Consider the following 20,651-nt stretch of genomic DNA (forward strand, 5'->3'; position numbering starts at 1 on the left):
GCATCACTACAGTTTTGATACAGGCTTGCCATGGTGTGTCTTGGCAATGGATGGCATCGTAGTCTCATCATAGTCCTTCTCATCGTCGCCCGACCAGGTCGTCTGTGACTCGGGCCGCTCCATCTCCGCTGGTAGCTTGACGGTACGAAGTGGCGAGAGGCGCCACTGCAGCTCTTTCAGCTGCTTCCCGATAGGACGCCATGCAGCAAAGTCTTGCAGTACAAGGCGGATATCTTTGGAGAAGAAGTGCTGGATCACATTGTCTTCTAACAGACCACGCATACTCCATGGCAGCTCGTACGAGTTCCATCGCTGCGGCGCATAGGGCATCGTCACCAGAGGAATCTCTGACGCACCGGATGTGCGTGGTGAGTATGTCTCAAATAGGTAGCGCGCTGCGAGATCGTACACGGCCGGCTCATCATACAGCACGGTGTGGCCAAGGCCGGAATACAGAGAGCCGGCCACAGACGAGCTCAAAAGTGTAAGGAGATTGTGGTCATGGAAGCCGGCATTGCGGATAGCCACACACAGCACAATGAGCATGATCAAAAAGTCTTTTTTCGGGAACGCAACGCCATCGACAAACACAGCGCGAAGGATCGAGGGGTGAGCTGCAGACGAGTACAGTGCGCTGAAGAGCGGTACGACATTGTCGTCCATCGAGCCCACATGAACGACCTTGGCGCCCGCCGAAAGAATGTAACGGTACGCTGACTGCAACTTCTGCGAAACCTCTGAGTCCGAGTTCTGGAAATCAAAGAGCTCGCGCGCAGCCGACGTCTCGAAGTAGTTGATATACTGCGTAGCGATGGTTCCCTTCAAGTGGGCAAACGGACCCTGGAAGATACCGCACATGGTGAGAAGACACATGCGTGTACGCTTTACATGCAAAATACCCTCCTGTAGCCTGGATACGTTAGTCGCGCATACACATACAGCTTCGACAGCAAAAGAGTCGCAACAGGGGCGCCTTGGCTATGGGCCGCGACAAACACAGCATCGGCGTGGTGCAGCGCATCGACCCACTCGGCATTCGCTTGAATGGCATGGAAGGCATGATCAGCACGGTCCTGCACACGCCCGTCGTGCTGGATAGCAATGGTCGTAATCGCCTCGTCGTCCAGCTCGACATCTACATCAGCAAATTGACGGCGGATGGAGTCGGCCATCATCGACGCAAAGCGTATGGACGTGCCGATGGGAGCACCGATCACATTCTTGAGCAGGCTCTGTGCGTACCAACCATGCACACCGAGAACGACAATCCGCTTCGATTGGCGGTACCCGCGCATATGGCCAAAGCGCGTATCGCCCAGCAGATGGTACGAGCGAGGCATAGCCTGCTCATGCAGAGCATGCAGGTGCGGTACGGAGGCACCACTTTCCGACTGCGGAGGCAGCTCGCGTGTGATTTCATACGGGCTTTGGAACATGCTGCTAATGGCATTCACAGCACGACCCATGAGGCCCTGACGTGCTGGCCATACACGCGGAGGCCGCTCAAACGTGTCCTCAAACGTAGGAAGCACTAGGCTCTGCGCACGTGGTGTAGTGTGTGGCAGCGCCGGCTCCATAGGCGGGGCGGAGACAGCAGAATCAGGCTGGGCTGTAGAAGGACCTGCCATGGTGTCAAGCATGGGTGGCCGGTGTGGAGTGATGGAGGATCGCCGCTTCACTCCACCCCTCACCGGAGGGCGCCGCCGGGCTTGTCTGCACGCACCCCCTGCTGGCTCCCAATGACGTCACGTGGAATGCTACGCACAGATCCACATGGTACGGGCGACGAAGCTATGGAGACTATGGCTACACCCAAACGTTGTCCTGCAGCTCTGGCCCCACACCGATGGCATGCGCCTTGAAGCCAATCGCACGAAGCTGTGCGAGATCAACGACGCGACGACCATCAAATACCACGGCCGGCTTACGCATGACATTGTACACGAGAGACCAGTCGATCTCTTTGAATTCATCCCAGTCCGTTGCGATCACCACAGCCTCGGCGCCATAGCACGCATCAAGAGCAGAGGGGCACACGGTGATGTGCTCCTCCAGCGCCCGGCGGTCATCCACAACGCCAGGCTCTGACATGTCCAAGTAGATCTGCTCGCGCTTCACTTTCGGGTCATAGATGGCGATGTGTGCACCCTCTTCGCGGAAGTGCTTGCACAAGGTAATGGCAGGCGACTCACGCGTATCGCCCGTATCTTTTTTTGAACGCAAAGCCAAGAATGGCCAGGCGCTTGGTCGTCACAGTGTTGAACAGCGTTTGCACGACCTTTTTCGCGAAGCGGGACTTGGAGTACTCGTTCATCGTAATGACTTGGCGCCAGTACTCGGCCACTTGCGGAAGACCGAGACTCTCACTGAGGTACGACAAGTTGAGGATATCCTTTTGGAAGCAGCTACCGCCGAAACCAACGCTGGCACGTAGGAAGTGCGGGCCAATGCGTCGGTCCAAGCCGCACGCATGCGCAACCTCGTCAACATTGGCCCCTGTAGCCTCACAGATGGCCGAGATGGCATTGATCGAAGAAATGCGCTGTGCAAGCAAGGCATTGGCTGCGAGCTTGCTCAGCTCGCTGCTCCACAGACCAGTGTGCAGAATGCGCTCCTTAGGCACCCAGTGCTGGTATAAATCACTCAGAAGGTCAGCAGCATGACGGCCGTGCGGCGTGTCGAGGCTGCCGATCAGCACACGGTCAGGGTACAACAGGTCCTGGATCGCAGTGCCTTCAGAGAGGAACTCAGGGTTCGACAAAATTTGGAATTCCACGTCAGACTTGCTGTTGGACTCCAAAATGGCGCGCATAGAGGCAGCTGTGCGGCATGGCACAGTCGATTTCTCGACAATGATTTTCGACGATTTGGCGACGCTGGCAATGCGACGAGTAGACGCTTCGACATAGCTGCTGAGTTAGGTAAGGTGCATACATACCGTAGATCCGCTGCATATCCGCTGCCTACACCCGACGTTTTCGTGGGCGTGTTGACGCTGACAAACACGATCTGTGCCTCTTCAATCGCACCATCAATGTCGGTCGTGAAAAACAGATTGCGACCGCGGCACTCGCCGACGACATCAGCCAGGCCGGGTTCGAACACTGGAAGCTGCGTGAGATCTTCCGAGTTCCATGCAGCAATGCGCTGTGGGTTGACGTCAACAATTGTGACCTTGATCTCGGGGCATTGCTGGGCGATGATGGAGCAAGTAGGTCCACCGACGTACCCAGCGCCGATGCAGCAAATAGAGGTAATCTTTTCAGGGACCATGGAAAGTAAGGGGGGCTGTGCTTGAGAAGCACAGCTTCGCAGTTGTGCAAAAGATGGACGAAAGTGGTTTCGTTCCAAAGGAAACCAGTCCGTGTACACTTACAGCACACTAGAGCACGGGTGCGTGCCTCTGTACATGCCCCATACGTCTCGCGGGGGAGGGCGCACGTGGCATGCTCCGTGCGCACCTCGCACGTGCACGCCCTCTACCGAAAACCAAGGGGCCGCGCGCGCGTCGCCCCGGGGGTTGCCGAGGCATGGAGGACGCGTCATGGCACCGCGTCGAGACGCTGGTCGCACCAGAGGGTGAGGGCTGGACTCTGGAGGAAGACACAAGTGAATTGATTGTGCTGGATCTGTCACAAACAGCGAATACGTCCCATGTCGATTTGACGCTAGCGCCTGGGACAGATGTGACGTTGTCGGTATGTATAGCAGTAGGAGGGGCCTATTAATGCGCTCTAGGGTATGGATACACGCGCACCGATCCTCAAAGTGGGCGATACGGTCATGCTGGGCCAATGGGATGACATGATTGGCAGCGAAATTGTGCTAGCGTCGCCGGCGCCTACGCCAACCAGCGACGGTAGCAGCGCCTCTGCGCCAAGTCGGCTTGGCCCTATTGCGCCAGGCACAGGTGAAGAGCCAACCGGGGCGAGTAGCACAAGCACACGTCGCGTAGCGTTTGCTCCGGCGCGACCTCGTGCAGAGACAGAAAGCGGTGAGCATGTCACTACGCTGTTGGCTGCAGATTTGGCCGCAAGTATTGATGAAGAGGATATGCCACTGTCTACCAAGCCCGTCTGGGCGTCCTAGCTTGTATAGTAGAGTTTCTTGAAATGTATATTATAAGGCACTGACCAGTGCTTGCGGTCTGTACGAAAACGGCCGCTTTTACGGCAGTGGTCTATGTGGAGGAAGTAAAAAGATCCCTGTCTCGCGACGACAACGATGACTACGCCGCCCACTGGGCCAGGCGCTGACCAGGATGACCTGCACATTCGCGGGTGTGCCAAACGAAAAGCAGCCGCAGCCGCACCACCGCAGGAGGAGGTAGAGACTCCTCGCTGGCCTCCCACCACCATACCTGCCCACCTTCGACCGCCACCACGTGCGTATGATCAAGAGGCGGAATGGGGCTTGGGCACGGAAGTGCACACAGGTGTGGACGCCGAGCTAGCGTGCAAACTCGCCCATTTTCACGAGCTAAAACAGAAGGGCAAGCACTTCAATGCCACGCTCGCTCGGAACCGCGCCTTTCACAATCCTCACATCTATACCAAACTGGTGGAATGGGCGGAGCTGGACGAACATGCGAGCAACTATGTGCCTATTGCCAGGGCACAAGGCGAGGTACCCTCCTGGGGTGTGACTGATCCTGATGTCCTCCAACATGGCAAAGCATCCAAACTAGGTATGTGGGCCTACCGTACTGACCCAGCAGCCGAGCAGCAAAAGGTGTTCACGGAGCAGAAGTTGTCGTCCCGATCGCATGTCGAATTTCGGCGTGGTCGCTAAGTGAAACTATGTAGCAGGATCCCTATACTGGAACTGCAACAGCTTCATACTTCCGCTGCTGGGCGTAGTAGCATCCGTACGAAGAGGGGTATCTGACATGGCCCTTCGCTTGGCGTACGTGCCTGGCGTACCAGGTGTCTCTGGCACAGCACGTTTCCCGAGAGGCAAGCGAGGCGGCGTAGGGCGTGGGTCCGTGGACGGAGATGGGGATGGCGATGTGCCTGGCAACACAACGTGCCGTGCTCGTGCGCCAGAGAATCGGAAACGCTGGAACCATGCAGCACGGCGGGCCATATCGTCGTTGTCACTGGCCTCTTCGCCGCTGGCAGAGTACGCGGCAGCGGACGTTGTCCACGTCAAGCCGGGAGTCACAGGCGCCGATGGTGTTCGACGTACACAGGGCGTGCTGGTCAGCGGCGGCTTACGTGGTGGCGAGGCGACCGGCGACGATGTAGGGCTGGAAATGCCTGCATCGACATCGCTATGACGAGCACACAGGGGCGACGAGAGCGGCGAGGGTGGCGACGATGGTTTGGTATGGGCTGCCTCGTCTTCGTCAATGCCTGACACAGGCGATGTGCACGGCGTGCTTTCTCTCTTTTCGACGGTGGTATCAAAGAGCGACTCGGCTGTACTGCAAGACGACTCTGTTTCTTGAAGTCCACGAGGCACAGGGGTGACTACAGCGGTCGTAATTGTTGTCGAACGTGGCACCGAGGGCGTGCGTCGGAAAAAGGCATTGAGCGTAGGCTGGGCTGCGCGTGGCTGCGATGGCGTGGCCAACGTGGGGGCTTGCCATGACGCTGCAGAGGCAGCAAAAGGACGTTGTGTGATGGGACACCATTCGCCATGCGCAATGGCGCGGGCCTGGTCCCAAGTCAGCGGCGCGCCAATGTATGCGATGTGTTCCTTTGCCGCCTCGCTGGGCAAGGGCGTGAGAGTCGTCATACTCCCCTCCCCTCGCGGATCCCACACACGCTGATGTGCGAAGGTAAACTCAGCCCGCTCAAAGTCTTCGGCATAGCTGGGCGGCACAGTCATTTTACCTTCGAGACGCAGGGCTCGTAGCACCTGATGAATAGAGTCGTACTTGCGCAGCAATCGGTGTGCATTTTTGAGGCCCATTCCGACGATCGAGGGAAGGTAGTCACAGCCCGACAAGATGGCCATTTGCCGGAACGCCTTGTCTGTCCACCCAGCCAAGTTGATTTGCTTCGCCGCAGCAAACCGATCGCGATGAATCTCGACACAATGGCCATAGGTGTCCAACTTAAACAGCACCGTTTTGCATCCAAAGACCAACAGATCAGAGTCCTCTGTGATAATGCCGTCAATGAGGCCTTCCTGTTCCAAGTACGCCAACTGCGCGTCTGCTTCATATGGCGCGACAATGTACGAAATGCCATGGGCCTTGAGCTGTTTGATCAGCTCATACGCCATCTGAGGCGTCACATCCACGCTTCGTACAAACGCCTCACGCGCCGCTGCATTTTGGTGCTTCGCATGCAGCTCCATACCCCGAGCGCGATGATCCTTCCGACGTCTATGCGTTAGTAAGAAAATTACGTACGCTGCGCGTTCCGCCTCCGTGCCCGCCTTGCTGGGCAAGTGGCCGCCGTCAAAAACCACATAGGGACGCACTCCGTAGTGTTGCAGCATTTTTATGCGATGCATCGCATAAGTGATATAACTAGTCATCAGCGTGCGTACTTCATACGTACCGTGTTGTAGGTTTTCCTAGTGCCAACTCCGTAGCGCACGCATACGCGCCACGATGCAGCCACACATATGCATCAATGCCGAGCGTTTTGCCGCGATACGCTTCGACATGCGAATCGCGCTGGATATCTTTCAGCAAGGGCAGGAGTCCGGCAATTCCCATAGCCCTAGGCAGCTCGTTCTAGCCAAGTACGCTGTCGGTAGTATGACTGGCTTGGTCCTCTAATGCACTTCGAGGTAAGAGTGTACGGTACGTGCGTGAGGCACGCGAACGCGCGGCGAAGCGCGCCGCCGTACGCGCGCGCGGCTTCACGCCCATCACGTGACATCGTCGAAGAGCGAGGGGAGTCGCTAGCGCCGTCGACGGCGGCGAACGACAAGGGGCTACGACGTGACGACGTGGATTTGTCACTATGAAGCTTGTTCGGTATGTAAAGTCGGCGTGTGTGCCGATATAGAGAGAAGAAGGTGCTAACACAAGCCAGGTTTTTGATGAAGCTCAACAATGAGAGCGTGACCATTGAACTGAAGAATGGCACGATCGTCCACGGCACTGTGACAGGTGTGGACGTACAGATGAACACACACTTAAAAGCCGTCAAAATGACGGTCCGCGGTGGTGAGCCGATTTCTTTGGATACCTTGTCGATCCGTGGCAACAACACGCGATACTGGATCCTGCCTGATGCGCTGCCTCTGGATACTCTGCTTGTCGACGATGCGCCGCGGCCGAAGGGCAAGCGGAAGGACGAAGCATCGACGCGCGGACGTGCAGACCGTGGGCGCGGTGCGCGTGGTGGGCGTGGCGGCCGTGGGCGTGGACGTGGCCGGCCGTAAGCCTGGTCGACTTGTATCTGCCCCCATGCGCAGAGGTCCACGTGCTGTCTTGTCTACATGCTATGGCAGATATACTATCATGCGCCATGTCGAGCCGACGGCATGCTGCTGCTTGGCCCTCTTTCCTTTTTTTTTTTCTGCGCTGCCAGGCTCTCTTGTCGATGTTTTTACGCTCGTAGCCGCACCTACCTCCTATGCAGGATCCAAGGTGTACGGCTGTATACCGCCCACGTCTGGCACCTACCCTGTCTTGTAGCCTTCTATACTGGACTGTAGCCTTCTGTGTACCATGCGTTGTAGCCTTCGTGCCGCTCGCGTCTGTTCGTTCGCTTGGACGCTCGGCAGCGCTCGGCGTGCAGGTATGGGAAGTAAGCCTTTCTTACCGGCCGACTGCCTGCTTTTTTTTTGCAGCGCTCTCGCACAGGCGCTGAACCGACTCCCACCCCACAGACGGACGAAATGAGCAACACGCTGGCCGACATCAAGGTGTTTTGCGGTAGGTACATTGTGTGTGCTTATATCTAGGAACGAGTCACCCTGAGCTCGCGCAGCTTGTGTGCAAGCGGTATGTATAGCGTCCCTGCCATCTAACCACGATGCAGACTGGGTCTCCCGCTGGGCAAAGCGAGTATCTCGAAGAACGATGCGGGCGAGTTGGTGGTCCGTATGCACGAGTCTGTGCGTGAGCACGATGTGTACATTCTGAACACGTCGTGTGTGACGTACGACAATGACGGCAACCCTGTGAGCCCCAACACGTCGCTCATGGAGCTGCTGATTATGATCAATGCGTGCAAGTCGGCGAGTGCTCGTCGTGTCACGGCTGTGATCCCGCACTTTTTCTATGCGCGCCAGGACAAGAAGGACAAGAGCCGTGCGCCCATTACGGCGCGGCTGATTGCCAACATGCTGGAGACGGCGGGCTGCGACCATGTGATTACTATGGACCTGCATGCATCGCAAATCCAGGGCTTCTTCAATGTGCCTGTCGACAATCTGTACTCGGAGCCTGCGGCACTGCAGTACATGCGTGAGATGCTTGACATGGATCGCATTGTGATTGTCTCGCCGGATGCCGGTGGTGCGAAGCGAGCGACGGCTATTGCGGATCAGCTGGGTGTGGACTTTGCGCTGTTCCACAAGGAACGCAAGAAGGCGAACGAAGTCTCGCGTATGGTGCTTGTGGGTGATGCAAAGGACAAGGTGGCGGTGCTTGTGGACGATATGGCCGACACCTGTGGCACTCTTGATCTCGCTGCGCAGCGGCTCAAGGAGAGCGGGGCGGCTCGCGTCTTTGCGATTGTCACGCACGGTATTCTCTCGAAGCCTGCACTGGAGCGCATTGGCAAGAGCAGCCTGGAGAAGCTGATTGTGACGAACACGCTGCCGCAGCTGGCGAACCGCTCCAAGTGCGAGAAGATCGAAGAGATCGATATCAGCCACATTCTGGCCGAGACGATTCGTCGTTCGCACTACGGCGAGAGTGTCTCTGTGCTCTTCTCTCAGATCCCTTACGACACGATCCAGCCGTATCGTCATGGCTCCGATACGCCGATGCAGAGCCCTCCGCGCTCTGCGACGACGACGCCTGTGCAGCAGACACCCGGCACGTTCCCTGCCTTTTCGACATCGACCGAGCATGGCGTCGTAGCGCCGAGCCCGCTGCGTCAAGTATCGACGAGCGAGGATGCATAGTTTGTATAAACAGAGATTTTTCTTCCGAAGTAGAGGGCGTTCTATAGGTGGCATGCGTTACGACGTCAACGGCGCTTCGTCTTGGGCGTCTGTGCGTCCGAAGCGCACATGCAAAGGAGGGAGCGGCGGCACACGCCGGAACGAGTCAGCCCGGCGTCGTGGGCGCGTGGGCGGCACATCGTTGCCCGAGTACGCACGCCGTGGGTTCTGTGTGACGGCATGGATCAGTCGCTTCCATCGTAGTCGTGCAGTCTTGTTGGGCTTCGGGAGATTCACGTCTCCTTCGTTGCGTTGGTCCACTGAGGGGCCAAGCAATCCATTGAACAGCTCGTCGATCAACGCTTCCGAGTTCATACGGCAGTACGCATGGCGTGGCTGCGATGCATCGTTGGACAAAGCATGCGCTAGCGAGCCACCACCGCGCATCGCGCCAGGCTCGTGCGACTGCCTGGGCTTGAGGTGAGCCGATGGGACGACCGTCGAGTGAAACAGCAGGGGAAGGGGCAGCTTGAAATGCCATTCCAAGCCCATACCCAATTGGTGGTCTTTGTTGATGGGCAACGGCGTAGGGGACGACGCCTGCCCCTCCTCGTCCTGGCTACGCCGTTGCATGAGCGCCGACGAGTGTGCATTCTTCTCCGACTGGCTAAGCGACGCGGGGGCGACAATGCCTTTGTGAATCGGTGGCACGCGGTACATATGTGTCGTGTCGATCAACTTCATTTCAATGGTCATACGCAGCAAGGCATTGCACGAGCAGTGGTCCAGCATGTACTGCCGCGACTCGGAGCGTGTCATGGGCGTGGAAGCGGATACAATAGGCGCATACTCTGCCAAGTCCAATGTCAACGTCCCGAATCGCGCATGCTCAGTGGTGCCGTTGGGCAAGGTATACTGCCGCGTGATCTGTAGTCGCATGGTCGAGGAGCGGAGACGTCCTGCTCCTGCATCTTGGCGCATACTGCGCACACTCTCGGTATCTTTTCCACCGGCGTCCGCTAAGGACTCGGATGGCTGCCGCCCAATACGAATCCGTACGATCGAATGCACAGCTTCGTCCCACTTGACAGCATAATTTTCCACAGGGACGTTCGGCGACTTGCCGTGGACCGGCCGATGCGGCACTAGCGATGCGGTAGACGTCGGAGTGGACGAACCTGACGATGATGGCAAGGCCCGTGCATGGGGCCGCCGTTTCGCAGACACACTCGGTGCTGGTGCGGGCGTCTCCTCGTGGACATTCGTATCGATGCGCAGCTTATCGAGGGACAACGTGGACTGATTCGGGCTGACGACCAATTCGTCGCCAAAAAACAGCCGTGTTCCCGACTCAGGCGACGTTGGGATGGAGGTAGACGATTTCGTAGACGGGCCCGTGTGCGAGCGATGCCGTGTGCTAGGCTCTGCCGTGTGCACAGGCTCCGTGCCGTTTTCCCCTTCTATACATTGTAGGTGCAGTGGATCGACGGTCGGCATGGGATCCGGCGCGTCAACGTGCAAGAGATGGTCTACCACCGGCTCAGGCGGTGCTGGGTTTGGCTGCTCTGTCTTTTTCGAACCGGCCATCACTTTGTCTATCAAGACATCCCAATTGGATATGTGGTTCTCGGAGCCAGGTACAGGTTCAGAGTCCGCCGTTCGTGTGGGCATTGTCGGAGAGGCTAGCGTGATGCTGGGCGCGTGGTCATTCTCGCCATGCAGCTCGACAGGCGCACTCAGAATTTGGTCCGTGGATGCAGATGAGAGAGTGTTGGTCCTTGTCCTTGTCTTCTCTCCCTCGCCATCGCTATGTTGTTCCTGCACAGACTCAAGCGCTCCATTCGCTCGTCGCTGGCCAGGGACCGAATGCTTTATGAGCCATGACACGCCAAATTCGCCATCGAGATACGGCACATTGAGCAGCTCATGGAACGTGATGGTAGTCTCAAAGTGGGCATACCGATGCGATAAATGTAACTGCCCCAAGATCGCACGGCGCGCCATCTCCCCCACAGTGACGTCGTCGTAGCCGGGATGAGGGTCGGACATCCGCCCCCACCTCTGCCATGGACACAGATCGGGCCTGGCCGATCGAGGGGCGGCGCCCCCACCACCTCCACACGTTTCGCCTTGGAGCTCTTTCTACCAAATCATACAACTGAGATTGACAACTACTCTTTTTCTTCGAGCACCACCGATTTTCGGGCAGCTTTGGGTTTCTTGGTACCACTCTGACGGTGAGTAATAATGTACGAACCTTGGTATGCTTTCGTCGGCGTTCTTCCTTGACGCGCCGAGCCTCGAGCATCGTATGCTGCAGCTTCTGTGCAGATCGGATCGGTTTGGGCACATGACGTTGACGCTCAATCTTCGCCACATCACCCACACTGTTCCAGCGCCGACGCAGGGCCTGTGCATACTCACGACTTGCCCGCTCACGCGCTGATACAATCCCAAGCTTATCGCTCGCGCTATGCTTCCACAGGCGCACATTGCCATCGTCCGAGCCACTCAGCACAAATCGCGCATCCAGCGTATAGGCCACAGAGAACACCTTTTGCATGCGCTTCGTATGGTACACATCGCGAGATCGTGCGCCCTTGCCGACGTCCCACAAACGCACGGTTCGGTCGTACGAGCCCGTCACAAGGCCCTGCCCCGTCGGAGCCCAATCCACCGACATCACCGCACCGACGTGGCCCTTGTAAATCTGCGTTGCAGATGACAGATTCCGCATGCTATTCGTTAGTAGAGCTCATACATACTCAAATGTATACATGTTGTGGTCTTCACTGGCCACCGCAAACGTCGTGGGCTCCATGGGCGACCACGCAATGTCGTTCGCGCGCATGGTCAGAACGACTTTGTGCAGTGGTTTGCCACTGCGGACATCGTACAGCGTAATGCCACGGTCTGTACCCGCACTGGCGAGCACATCCGTCTCACTCTGATTGTACCGCACCACATGCACAGCATCAATTCCCATCTGCATCGTAACAAGGGCATCAGAGCCACCGCCACGGTTCATGTCCCAAATTTGCACAGTGCTTGACGCCGATGCAAAACGCGGCAAATGCGCATGGTGCGATAAGGAATTGAACGCCGTTTTGCCTTGGTACACGGTCAACGGCTCACTTGGCGCCTGCTCGTGCGGCTGCAAGCTAAAGAGCGCCGCATCATGGGCACCTGACACTTCATCGTCCTCGTCCTCATCGTCACTTTCTTTGTACTCGGCAAACTCGCCATGCCCTGCAGGCACAGGGTCTGCATTCCACATCTTGATCGTGCGGTCCGTCGAGCAGGAAAGCATGCGCTTCGATGCCGTGCCGTTCGAGAATGAAAGAGGCGAAATGCAGAGAGACTGAATGATGCCTGCATGCGCGCGTGGGTATGTGTACAGGCAGCGCTGGTGATTCAAGTCCCACAGCTTGATCTCGCCATCGCCACTACCACTGGCCATAATGTCCAGACGCTTTGGATGGCGTGCTAGTGCGTACACCCCATCGATATGCCCTTCTAGAGCTGCCACAAATGGCTTCGCAAACAAGCGATCCAACTTGGCGGCGTTCAGTGCTCGTGTATACTCTCGTGGCTTTTCAAACGGATGCATATGCGGATCCAGATTTCGCTGGACGGGCGCTGCATCGCCAAGACGAGCAGGCGCATGATTATCCAACGATCGTGTCAACGCCTTGATTTTCTGGTGTGAGTAGGGCAGAGACTACGTACCATCGTAGGCGCCTGCGGTCTGTGGGATCTTGGACACACGCTGCTGTGGTCCACTTTTTTTTGGAGGATGGCCGACGTCGCGTGGCGTTTAGTCAGACGCCGCGCACGCACGCACGCCCGGCCAGGGGAGGGCGACACAAGCAACACAACACAATCCCATCCGCCGCACGCGTGATTGCTCGGTGCTTGGGAGAGCAAGGTATGGCATCGGTCATTGAGATGCCAGGTGACGCTGTGGCAGCGACAGCCTCAGGACACAAGTATAGGTATGTATCACACGCCGTCTGACCGGGTACAGTGTGATTCTGCCCACGTACAATGAGCGACACAACCTCCCGATCATTGTGTTCTTGTTGTGCCGCATGTTCCAGGAGCAGGGCCTAAACTATGAGATTATTATTGTGGATGACAACTCGCCGGATGGCACGCAAACGATCGCGCGTCAGCTTGCTGCGCTGTACGGTCCTGACCATATTGTTCTGCGTCCCCGCGCTGGCAAACTGGGTCTTGGGTACGTATATACAGAGACTTTACGGTACGAGCGTATCACAGTACGGCCTATATCCACGGCCTGGAGTCGTGCACGGGCGATTTCGTGATCATTATGGATGCTGACTTCTCGCATCACCCCAAGTTTATCCCTCAGATGATCGCAAAGCAGATCAAGAGCAATGCGGATATTGTGCAGGGCACACGCTACTCGGGCCCGGCTACGGGGGCGGGCGTCTACGGCTGGGACTTGAAGCGCAAGCTGGTAAGCCGTGGTGCCAATGTTCTCGCTACGTTTGTTCTCGACCCACGTACCACCGATGTCACGGGTAGTTTCCGCCTGTACAAACGCTCGGTCATTCAGCAGCTCATTAGCCAGGTGACGTCCAAGGGCTACGTGTTCCAGATGGAAATCCTTGTGCGTGCCAAGGCCATGGGCTACTCCGTGGAAGAAGTACCGATCACCTTCTGCGACCGTCTCTACGGTGAAAGCAAACTGGGCGGCGACGAAATTGTCGGCTACGCCAAGGGCGTGTGGCAGCTGTTTGTGGGCATTTAAATAATCACACCTTTCTAGCATGGATAGAACTACCAAGGCTATTACTTGTTGTACTGGTAGAAGCCACCCTTCTCCGGGGTCTTGCGACCGAGCTTGCCCTCCTGGATCAGCTTGGCGAGCATCGGCGACTCGGTCACCAGGTCCGCTGGCATGTGCTCCGAACCAGCGCACGTCTCGCGCCAGCCCTTGGCAATGTGCTCCAGCGTGTCGAGACCCACAAGATCGCCGAGCTCGAATGGACCCATGGGGTAGCCAGCGCCCAGCTTCATGGCCGTGTCCACATCCTCCGGCGACGCGACGCCACGCTCCACCAGACGGATGGCCTCCAGCTGGTAGGGCACCAGGAGACGGTTCACAATGAAGCCTGGCGAGTCAATGCACGACACAGGCACCTTGCCCATGCGCTTGGCCACCTCGACAAGCGACTTGTGCGTGTCGTCGTTGGTGTCCTTCGTGCGCACAATCTCAATGAGCTTCATCTGAGGCACAGGGTTGAACGCGTGGAAACCACCGAAGAGCTGCGGGCGCTTGGTCGAGCTAGCGACCTCCGTGATGCTCAGCGACGAGGTGTTGCTCGCAAAGATAGCATCCTCCGGCGCCTTGGTGTCCAGGAAACTGAAGAGCTCCTGCTTGATCTTCATGTTCTCAATGATCGCCTCGATCACAAGGTCCGAGGACTCGACAGCCTTCGAGGCATCCGTGGTCACGTTGATGGAGTCCACCACACCCTTCACAAACTGCTGCTGCTCCTCCGGCGACTTGTCCGCCATCTTCTTCTTGGCAATGCGAGAGAGTGACTTGGAGATGATCGACTGACCATTCGCTAGGGCCTTGTCGGTGACATCAGCCAGCGTCACATTGTACTGGCCAACGTGGGCAAGCACCTGGGCAATACCAGCACCCATAAGACCGGCACCGAAGCTGTACACTTGTTAGATCTTGACTCTCTCGCTCATACATACACCGTGACGTTCTTCACATCCTTCTGCGCCGCCATCTGCATTGTCAGCTTACCGACCAAGTACAGCCATACATACCGAAGTGGAAAACGAACGCGAGCCGACAGCGCGGCCGGCCATAAGAGTACGGGCACCAGCAGTAGCAAACATCGACATATTGACAGGGAGAGTAGAAACACCGCTTCCTCTCGCCCCGCATTGTACATCGTACCGGTCCGACCTTCCCCGTTGTCGGCCGAGGCGTATCGACATGGCTCGTGCGCACTTGTCGTAACTGAACTACATTGCCATCTACACAGGGACATTCCAGCGCCACCGGTCTTCCTGGTAGCCAGCAACCGTGTCTGTCAACAAAATCTGGTTGTGTTAGTACAAAGCATGAGAGATATATACATACCTCTCGGCGCTTTTGCACATAGGCTGTCACTGCGCTGAGTTAGTCCTGTCTGCCTCTCACTGCCACGTACAATCTGTCACCTTTTGCCGCATCGCCGGAATAGTCTCTCGTTCAATAGGTGACTCGAGCTGTCCAGAGAGCTCTTCTACTGCTCGTTCCAGATCCCTGGGAAAACGTCAGATTTATGCCGAGCCAAATACGTACCGCTGGTTATCCTCGAAGAGCTCGGTCATATTGTTTCGTTCCAAATAGTATACCATACAATAGGTCCACTTCAACGTCATACGGCACTCCGTCAACGTATCAGCAGCCTTTTTGAGGAACTGCACCTCAATCCACGTGAGATCAGACGTATGCTGGAGCTCCTCCATTTTCTTCTCAATCCGTCGGTACAGCTGCTGATCCAGACGCGCAGACTGTTCATGGTTTGCATACCGGTTAAAGTAGTGCAAGTACCGTTCCAAGGAGGCGCGACTCTTGGCCTGCGCATCCCGTGCGTCGGCACCCGATTTCTCATCATATCTGTTGCATTGGTACCAGTTGTTACCGTGCTCCGTCCATGGGCCTGAACAGATCCAGCAGAATTCATATTTACACTTTCGGCACGTCATATGATTGCAGCCACCATTCTTCTCAATAGTGGATACACATTTGGGGCATTCTTTGGTATTGGCACTGATCCAGTTGGCTGTTTCACTGTCGTCTTCACATTTTTTGAGCCATAACCGCACAATAGAGCAGATGACAGGTTGATGAGCCGCCAGCCCACACCCAAAACAGAACCAGTGGCCACAGTCACATTGGACAGACGGAACCACTGTATTGAGCTGCTTCTTTGTCACAGCGCACTCCACCGCTAGCTCACATCCAGGGGCAGGACACCACCGCAAACCGTTGTTGTCGTCCACATAGGTACGATCCAACAGTAGTCGGTACCGCTCGAAATCGTCAGGAGATAGAAGTTTAGACATGGTATCTTCATCAATAATCAGTTTGCATCCCTCATTCATGCACTGAATGCGGCGACTCTCACCTTCCTCCTTCACTTTCTGCCGGGCATACTGGGTATAACATGCTGTGCAATAGCGATGTCCACAGGGTAATGAAGTTGTAGAAATCTGTCCACCATAGTCTTCTGCCGACATTAAACAGATATCACACACAAAGTCTGCCATATCGGCCATACGTGGACAAGATGGGTTGTCTGACACACCCGCTTCCATCATGGCATGTTCAGGGTCATCCACGTATCTTTCAATAAGTTTTTCTTTATTCCATTGGAAATGGCGCAGCAGAACGGCTGCATCGCCAGGAGGGATCATAAACATGCCCGAGATATGCTCGATCTCTTTGTTTTGTGCCGCCGCAATATCCTTGAGCGAGAGACACTTGAATTCCACTTCGTACGGCTTCTTGCGGATATCTGTCACCGATTGCTCCAGATAAAGCCCATCATCCGAAATGATATCTAGATCATCGGCATCCATATCCTCCTCAGCAAAACTGGCATCAGTCATGTCATAGTCGACGTCGCCCGAGTTCGAGTAGTCGTCCGCCGAGTCATAACCATCATACATCTTACCAGCGCATTAGTCCTCCTTTACCATTTATACGTACAAAGTCGTCCTGTTCTGACATCGCTCTTGCCACGCCGAATAATAGTGCCGCCACCAAAGGCGCAAAGTTTCTCTTCAGATGGGAACGGGCGCCGTGGCAAAATACGCGCCACACTTGCGAGTGCTGCACGCGTCCAGACGACGCGCTGACGTTGTGGAGCAACGCCGATGTTTTAATTCGTAAGCATGACAAGCCCATGCTCGAGGGTCCAACTTGCCATTCTGTACTGCACGTGATCATTATAGTTTTGGCGAGAGAGTCAGTTTCAGTGACGCTTCGTCCTTCGGCGAGCCTCCTAGCGACCACGAAGTTCGGGTACTCACTTTAAGGTATGTGATGAGCGATCGCAGCAGCTTCGTCATCGATGCGTACGTGCACCATATTACACGTACACATGATGCTGATTTGAGTCTTGCTGTGATTTATCCTTGAGTCTCGGTGCTAACATCCTTAGATGCCTACTCACCTCACTAAGACCAGGAAGCACCGTGGCCACGTTTCGGCTGGTCACGGTCGTATCGGCAAGCACCGCAAGCACCCCGGTGGTCGTGGTCTTGCTGGTGGTTTCCACCACCACCGCACCAACTTCGACAGGTACCACCCTGGTTACTTCGGTAAGGTTGGTATGCGTCACTACCACCTGCTGCGCAACCCGCTGCACAAGCCGATCATCAACCTCGACAAGCTCTGGACTCTTGTCCCGACTGACGTGCGCAAGAGCGTGAACGCTCAGTCGACGGAGGTCCCGGTTATTGACACTCTCGCTGCTGGCTACGGCAAGGTTCTCGGCAAGGGTCGTCTCCCTGAGATCCCGGTCATTGTCAAGGCCCGCTGGGTCTCGGCTCTGGCTGAGAAGAAGATCAAGGAGGTTGGTGGCGTTGTCAAGCTGGTTGCGTAAATGCATTTGCGTATCCATGTTTGACTTTCGCGACTAATCGCATACGTACAGTACACTCGTACCCTCTTATGAGGTGTTTGTGTATTTCATATGACCAAAAAGGAACGTAAGATGCCAGGATGTAGACCGGCAAATACAACCCTGTTCTTCTCGATATATTTATGCGTGGTCTATGTAAATAGTGTGTGGTTGCCCGTGAGTTTGGTGCATGACCTCTTTAAGAGTGATGCTACTACGTACGCTTTTGTTGCGTTGTACTCCTGCGGGTCCCATCCCTGCGAGTTCAGAACATAGAGCGCATGTGCGCTAACGGCGCTGGAAGTCTGCTTTGCTTACCTAGGACGACTTTGTTCTTTATTCCAACACGCAGGAGCTCAATTCGGAGAATGAAGTATGACCACATATTTCAAATCTACTACAAACTTGGAGTATATGCCCAGAATCTATAAGAGATTTGGATATAGGGTCAATTTTGGTGCCTAGAGCTGCATTTAGTTCGAGAGAATGGTGATCTCGACATCCACACCCGGCTCAAGAGCAGTCGAAGTGATCTGCTTCACAACCTCGCTAGGGCTGTGCAGGTCGATCAGGCGCTTGTGGATGCGCAGCTCGTAGTGGTCCCAGGTCTTCGAACCCTCACCGCAAGGCGACTTACGGGTGGTGTGCGAGAGAACCTTGGTCGGGAGGCGGACCGGGCCCTTCACGTGGAGCTTCTTGTCCTTCGAGCGGTTGATGAGGTCGCTGCTCATCTTCTCGAGGGCCTTCACGTTACGCGAGGTGAGCGTAATGCGGATCTTGTGCAGCTTCACGGGGGCAGCGGCGGCATCGACTTCCTTGTCCTTGGCGACGTAGCTCATTTTGAATTAGATTGGAACCAGCGGTGACCAAGTGAGGAAAAGAAATGGTACACAGGCGATTGCTCTCTCTTCCCCATCAAAATCACGTGAATTATAATTCACGTGCAGGTGTCGTCCTCAACCCTCGCGTCAATCACCATGCATTGGTAAAAGTGATGTCGCTGTGTCTGTGAGTGGATGACGATCATACGGCCTGGACCATCTGCAAGCACATGTAGTCAAAGCTGTCGTGTGGTTGAGCTGTATGAAGACTATGTAGAAGCTATAACATTGTCTTTCTTGGTACTCTTTTAGTTGCACCTTTCGCTTTGATGTATGCTTGAAGCTGTATATACACTTTGTAGAGCCTCTAATTGTGACAATGAAGGCTAGGTGTTGGCGCAAGCGTATACGATGGTGGGCCCCCATTTTGGCATCGATGGACGAATATCCGGATTTGGATAGACGGGTCTGGTCCCTACGACCAAATGTATGTGGAGGGAATGGACGGCATCGGAGCCTTGCTAGTTTAGACAATCACGGCGTGATACCCGGTTGGCATTGCGAGTAGGTTCCGTGCTACAGCTGTATTGTTTGGTCTCTGTGAAGGATGAAAGAGGGTATGCTAGACCCCGAGGAAACAGAGCCCAGCTCTTCGCTGACGAGGGACGAATCCGACGACAAGCCCACGCAAGTTATGCCGTTCGAATCGGACGAGACGCAGCAAAAGCTAGCGCATATGGATCTGCACGACCCCGAATCCTTTCGAGAGGAAATGGAGAGACTACAAGAAGAGAGAGATGCCTTTGAAGAGCAGTACAATACACTCCTTTCGAAGGTATCGCATATGCGCACCACATTAGGTGAGCGTCTCCAACAGGATGCCGAAGAGTTGGACCGACGTGAACAACAGATTGAAAGATTAACGCTGCAAGTGGGAGAATTGGAAGCACAGTCTGCTACCCTGCAAAGTGAGCTTGTATTAGCGCATGAAGAGTCCAAAAGTTTAACCATGGACATTGAGAAATTGCGATCAGCGCAAGCCAATGCCAAAGATGAGTCCTTGGAAATCCATCGTCTCGAGTCAAAATGTAGAGATCTTCAACAGACTCTGGATACCCAACGTGTTGACATCGAGCGTTGGGAAAATGCTTGTATGGAGGAGCGTTCGTTGAAAAATGAACTCCAGCAACGCTTACAGCGTGCAGAAGATACATTGCATGATGCTGAGGAGCGCAATGCAGAGCTAAACCGAATTTTCATGCAGGAGAAACAGGCTGCTCGGCAGATGCAGCAGGCTCTAGAGGAACTGCAAGAGAGTCAGGATCGTGACCTGCAGCGATCTGTGGGTGACCTGCAGCACCAACTTGATTCTGCCGAATCTGAGTTGGAGAAGTATAAATTACATGTTCATGATATGGATGCAAAGATGGAAGAAGCTACTGAAGCGAAGGGGAAATGTGATAAGCTTGAGCATGAAGTGAAGGAGAAGAACTTGCTGATCGGAAAGCTGCGGCATGAAGCTGTCATCTTGAACGAGCACCTTACCAGCGCGTTGACAAGGCTCCGAAAAACATCGTCGGAGGATCAGGTGGATCGTCGCCTAATGACCAATCTGATGCTGCAATTTTTGACGGCGCCTCGCGCGGATACCAAACGGTTTGAGATTCTGCGTCTTATTGCCTCTGTTCTGCAGTGGGACGATGCGGAGCGTGAAAAGGCCGGTCTGCAGCGTCAGAGTGATCGGTCTCTAGGCTATGGCTTTCTAGGTCTTGGTGGGCTTGTCTCATCGCCCCGAAAATCGATGCAGGCTAGCACATCGAATGCGAATGATGAGTCTGTGTCAAATTTGTTTGTCGAGTTTTTGCTATCGGAAGTGGAGCGAGGCAAAGAAAAGCCAGGTGACGAAGCACGGAGTTCCTCTACGCCCGCTGCGGACGGGGGCAAGGCGTTTGACTTGCACAGTCTTGAGCAGCTGGACCGGGCGGAGCGTGACGCTCCTTCGGACCTTTCGTAGTATTGCGGTGATATAAGCACGTGTTCTATGTACATTCTCTTATTTGCCCAATTTTTTTCTTGTGGATGCACGGCCCCTCTTTCCACAATTCATATACATCGATCCTATTACGACCAGCTGCGACTTTCT

General features: G+C 55.4%; 14 protein-coding genes across 14 annotated transcripts; 6 read left to right on the forward strand and 8 right to left on the reverse strand.

Moving 5' to 3' along the window:
• Positions 1 to 6: 6 nt before the first annotated feature.
• On the reverse strand, positions 7 to 1,628 carry Malapachy_1117 (hypothetical protein; the record flags this gene model as incomplete). The annotated part of the gene is made up of 2 exons (XM_018135627.1): positions 7 to 910; positions 940 to 1,628. 2 exons carry the CDS (start codon positions 1,626 to 1,628, stop codon positions 7 to 9), a joined length of 1,593 nt encoding a protein of 530 aa, XP_017992252.1.
• Positions 1,629 to 1,806: 178 nt separating this feature from the next.
• Malapachy_1089 (udp-glucose dehydrogenase) lies at positions 1,807 to 3,273 on the reverse strand (the record flags this gene model as incomplete). The annotated part of the gene is made up of 3 exons (XM_018135599.1): positions 1,807 to 2,242; positions 2,265 to 2,909; positions 2,939 to 3,273. The coding sequence occupies 3 exons, from the start codon at positions 3,271 to 3,273 to the stop codon at positions 1,807 to 1,809; spliced, it is 1,416 nt and encodes a 471-aa protein (XP_017992678.1).
• Positions 3,274 to 3,530: 257 nt separating this feature from the next.
• On the forward strand, positions 3,531 to 4,089 carry Malapachy_1109 (hypothetical protein; the record flags this gene model as incomplete). The annotated part of the gene is made up of 2 exons (XM_018135619.1): positions 3,531 to 3,698; positions 3,739 to 4,089. 2 exons carry the CDS (start codon positions 3,531 to 3,533, stop codon positions 4,087 to 4,089), a joined length of 519 nt encoding a protein of 172 aa, XP_017992291.1.
• A 135-nt stretch (positions 4,090 to 4,224) lies between these two features.
• Positions 4,225 to 4,791, forward strand: Malapachy_1108 (hcngp-domain-containing protein; the record flags this gene model as incomplete). Its single annotated transcript, XM_018135618.1, has 2 exons — positions 4,225 to 4,687; positions 4,718 to 4,791. The coding sequence occupies 2 exons, from the start codon at positions 4,225 to 4,227 to the stop codon at positions 4,789 to 4,791; spliced, it is 537 nt and encodes a 178-aa protein (XP_017992292.1).
• A 22-nt stretch (positions 4,792 to 4,813) lies between these two features.
• Malapachy_1092 (exo1-exonuclease which interacts with msh2p) lies at positions 4,814 to 6,673 on the reverse strand (the record flags this gene model as incomplete). Its single annotated transcript, XM_018135602.1, has 4 exons — positions 4,814 to 4,818; positions 4,842 to 6,334; positions 6,362 to 6,481; positions 6,513 to 6,673. The coding sequence occupies 4 exons, from the start codon at positions 6,671 to 6,673 to the stop codon at positions 4,814 to 4,816; spliced, it is 1,779 nt and encodes a 592-aa protein (XP_017992731.1).
• A 250-nt stretch (positions 6,674 to 6,923) lies between these two features.
• Positions 6,924 to 7,347, forward strand: Malapachy_1068 (sm-like ribonucleo protein; the record flags this gene model as incomplete). The annotated part of the gene is made up of 2 exons (XM_018135579.1): positions 6,924 to 6,937; positions 6,996 to 7,347. 2 exons carry the CDS (start codon positions 6,924 to 6,926, stop codon positions 7,345 to 7,347), a joined length of 366 nt encoding a protein of 121 aa, XP_017992656.1.
• Positions 7,348 to 7,806: 459 nt separating this feature from the next.
• On the forward strand, positions 7,807 to 9,042 carry Malapachy_1069 (phosphoribosyl pyrophosphokinase; the record flags this gene model as incomplete). Its single annotated transcript, XM_018135580.1, has 3 exons — positions 7,807 to 7,843; positions 7,873 to 7,912; positions 7,950 to 9,042. 3 exons carry the CDS (start codon positions 7,807 to 7,809, stop codon positions 9,040 to 9,042), a joined length of 1,170 nt encoding a protein of 389 aa, XP_017992657.1.
• A 57-nt stretch (positions 9,043 to 9,099) lies between these two features.
• On the reverse strand, positions 9,100 to 11,070 carry Malapachy_1115 (hypothetical protein; the record flags this gene model as incomplete). Its single annotated transcript, XM_018135625.1, has 1 exon — positions 9,100 to 11,070. The coding sequence occupies one exon, from the start codon at positions 11,068 to 11,070 to the stop codon at positions 9,100 to 9,102; it is 1,971 nt and encodes a 656-aa protein (XP_017992250.1).
• A 122-nt stretch (positions 11,071 to 11,192) lies between these two features.
• Positions 11,193 to 12,753, reverse strand: Malapachy_1087 (wd40 repeat-like protein; the record flags this gene model as incomplete). Its single annotated transcript, XM_018135597.1, has 4 exons — positions 11,193 to 11,252; positions 11,279 to 11,759; positions 11,787 to 12,721; positions 12,751 to 12,753. The coding sequence occupies 4 exons, from the start codon at positions 12,751 to 12,753 to the stop codon at positions 11,193 to 11,195; spliced, it is 1,479 nt and encodes a 492-aa protein (XP_017992670.1).
• A 1,086-nt stretch (positions 12,754 to 13,839) lies between these two features.
• On the reverse strand, positions 13,840 to 14,913 carry Malapachy_1103 (3-hydroxyacyl- dehydrogenase; the record flags this gene model as incomplete). The annotated part of the gene is made up of 3 exons (XM_018135613.1): positions 13,840 to 14,719; positions 14,761 to 14,795; positions 14,836 to 14,913. The coding sequence occupies 3 exons, from the start codon at positions 14,911 to 14,913 to the stop codon at positions 13,840 to 13,842; spliced, it is 993 nt and encodes a 330-aa protein (XP_017992287.1).
• Positions 14,914 to 15,048: 135 nt separating this feature from the next.
• Positions 15,049 to 16,731, reverse strand: Malapachy_1098 (ring finger protein; the record flags this gene model as incomplete). Its single annotated transcript, XM_018135608.1, has 4 exons — positions 15,049 to 15,114; positions 15,155 to 15,177; positions 15,225 to 15,319; positions 15,359 to 16,731. The coding sequence occupies 4 exons, from the start codon at positions 16,729 to 16,731 to the stop codon at positions 15,049 to 15,051; spliced, it is 1,557 nt and encodes a 518-aa protein (XP_017992733.1).
• A 494-nt stretch (positions 16,732 to 17,225) lies between these two features.
• On the forward strand, positions 17,226 to 17,669 carry Malapachy_1065 (rpl28-60s large subunit ribosomal protein; the record flags this gene model as incomplete). Its single annotated transcript, XM_018135576.1, has 1 exon — positions 17,226 to 17,669. The coding sequence occupies one exon, from the start codon at positions 17,226 to 17,228 to the stop codon at positions 17,667 to 17,669; it is 444 nt and encodes a 147-aa protein (XP_017992569.1).
• Positions 17,670 to 18,160: 491 nt separating this feature from the next.
• On the reverse strand, positions 18,161 to 18,526 carry Malapachy_1088 (40s ribosomal protein s20; the record flags this gene model as incomplete). Its single annotated transcript, XM_018135598.1, has 1 exon — positions 18,161 to 18,526. One exon carries the CDS (start codon positions 18,524 to 18,526, stop codon positions 18,161 to 18,163), a length of 366 nt encoding a protein of 121 aa, XP_017992677.1.
• Positions 18,527 to 19,115: 589 nt separating this feature from the next.
• On the forward strand, positions 19,116 to 20,522 carry Malapachy_1079 (rud3-suppressor of uso1-1 transport defect; the record flags this gene model as incomplete). The annotated part of the gene is made up of 1 exon (XM_018135589.1): positions 19,116 to 20,522. One exon carries the CDS (start codon positions 19,116 to 19,118, stop codon positions 20,520 to 20,522), a length of 1,407 nt encoding a protein of 468 aa, XP_017992620.1.
• Positions 20,523 to 20,651: the final 129 nt, after the last annotated feature.

This window comes from Malassezia pachydermatis, assembly GCF_001278385.1.
Source record: "Malassezia pachydermatis strain CBS 1879 chromosome Unknown scaffold3, whole genome shotgun sequence".
NCBI lineage: Eukaryota > Fungi > Basidiomycota > Malasseziomycetes > Malasseziales > Malasseziaceae > Malassezia > Malassezia pachydermatis.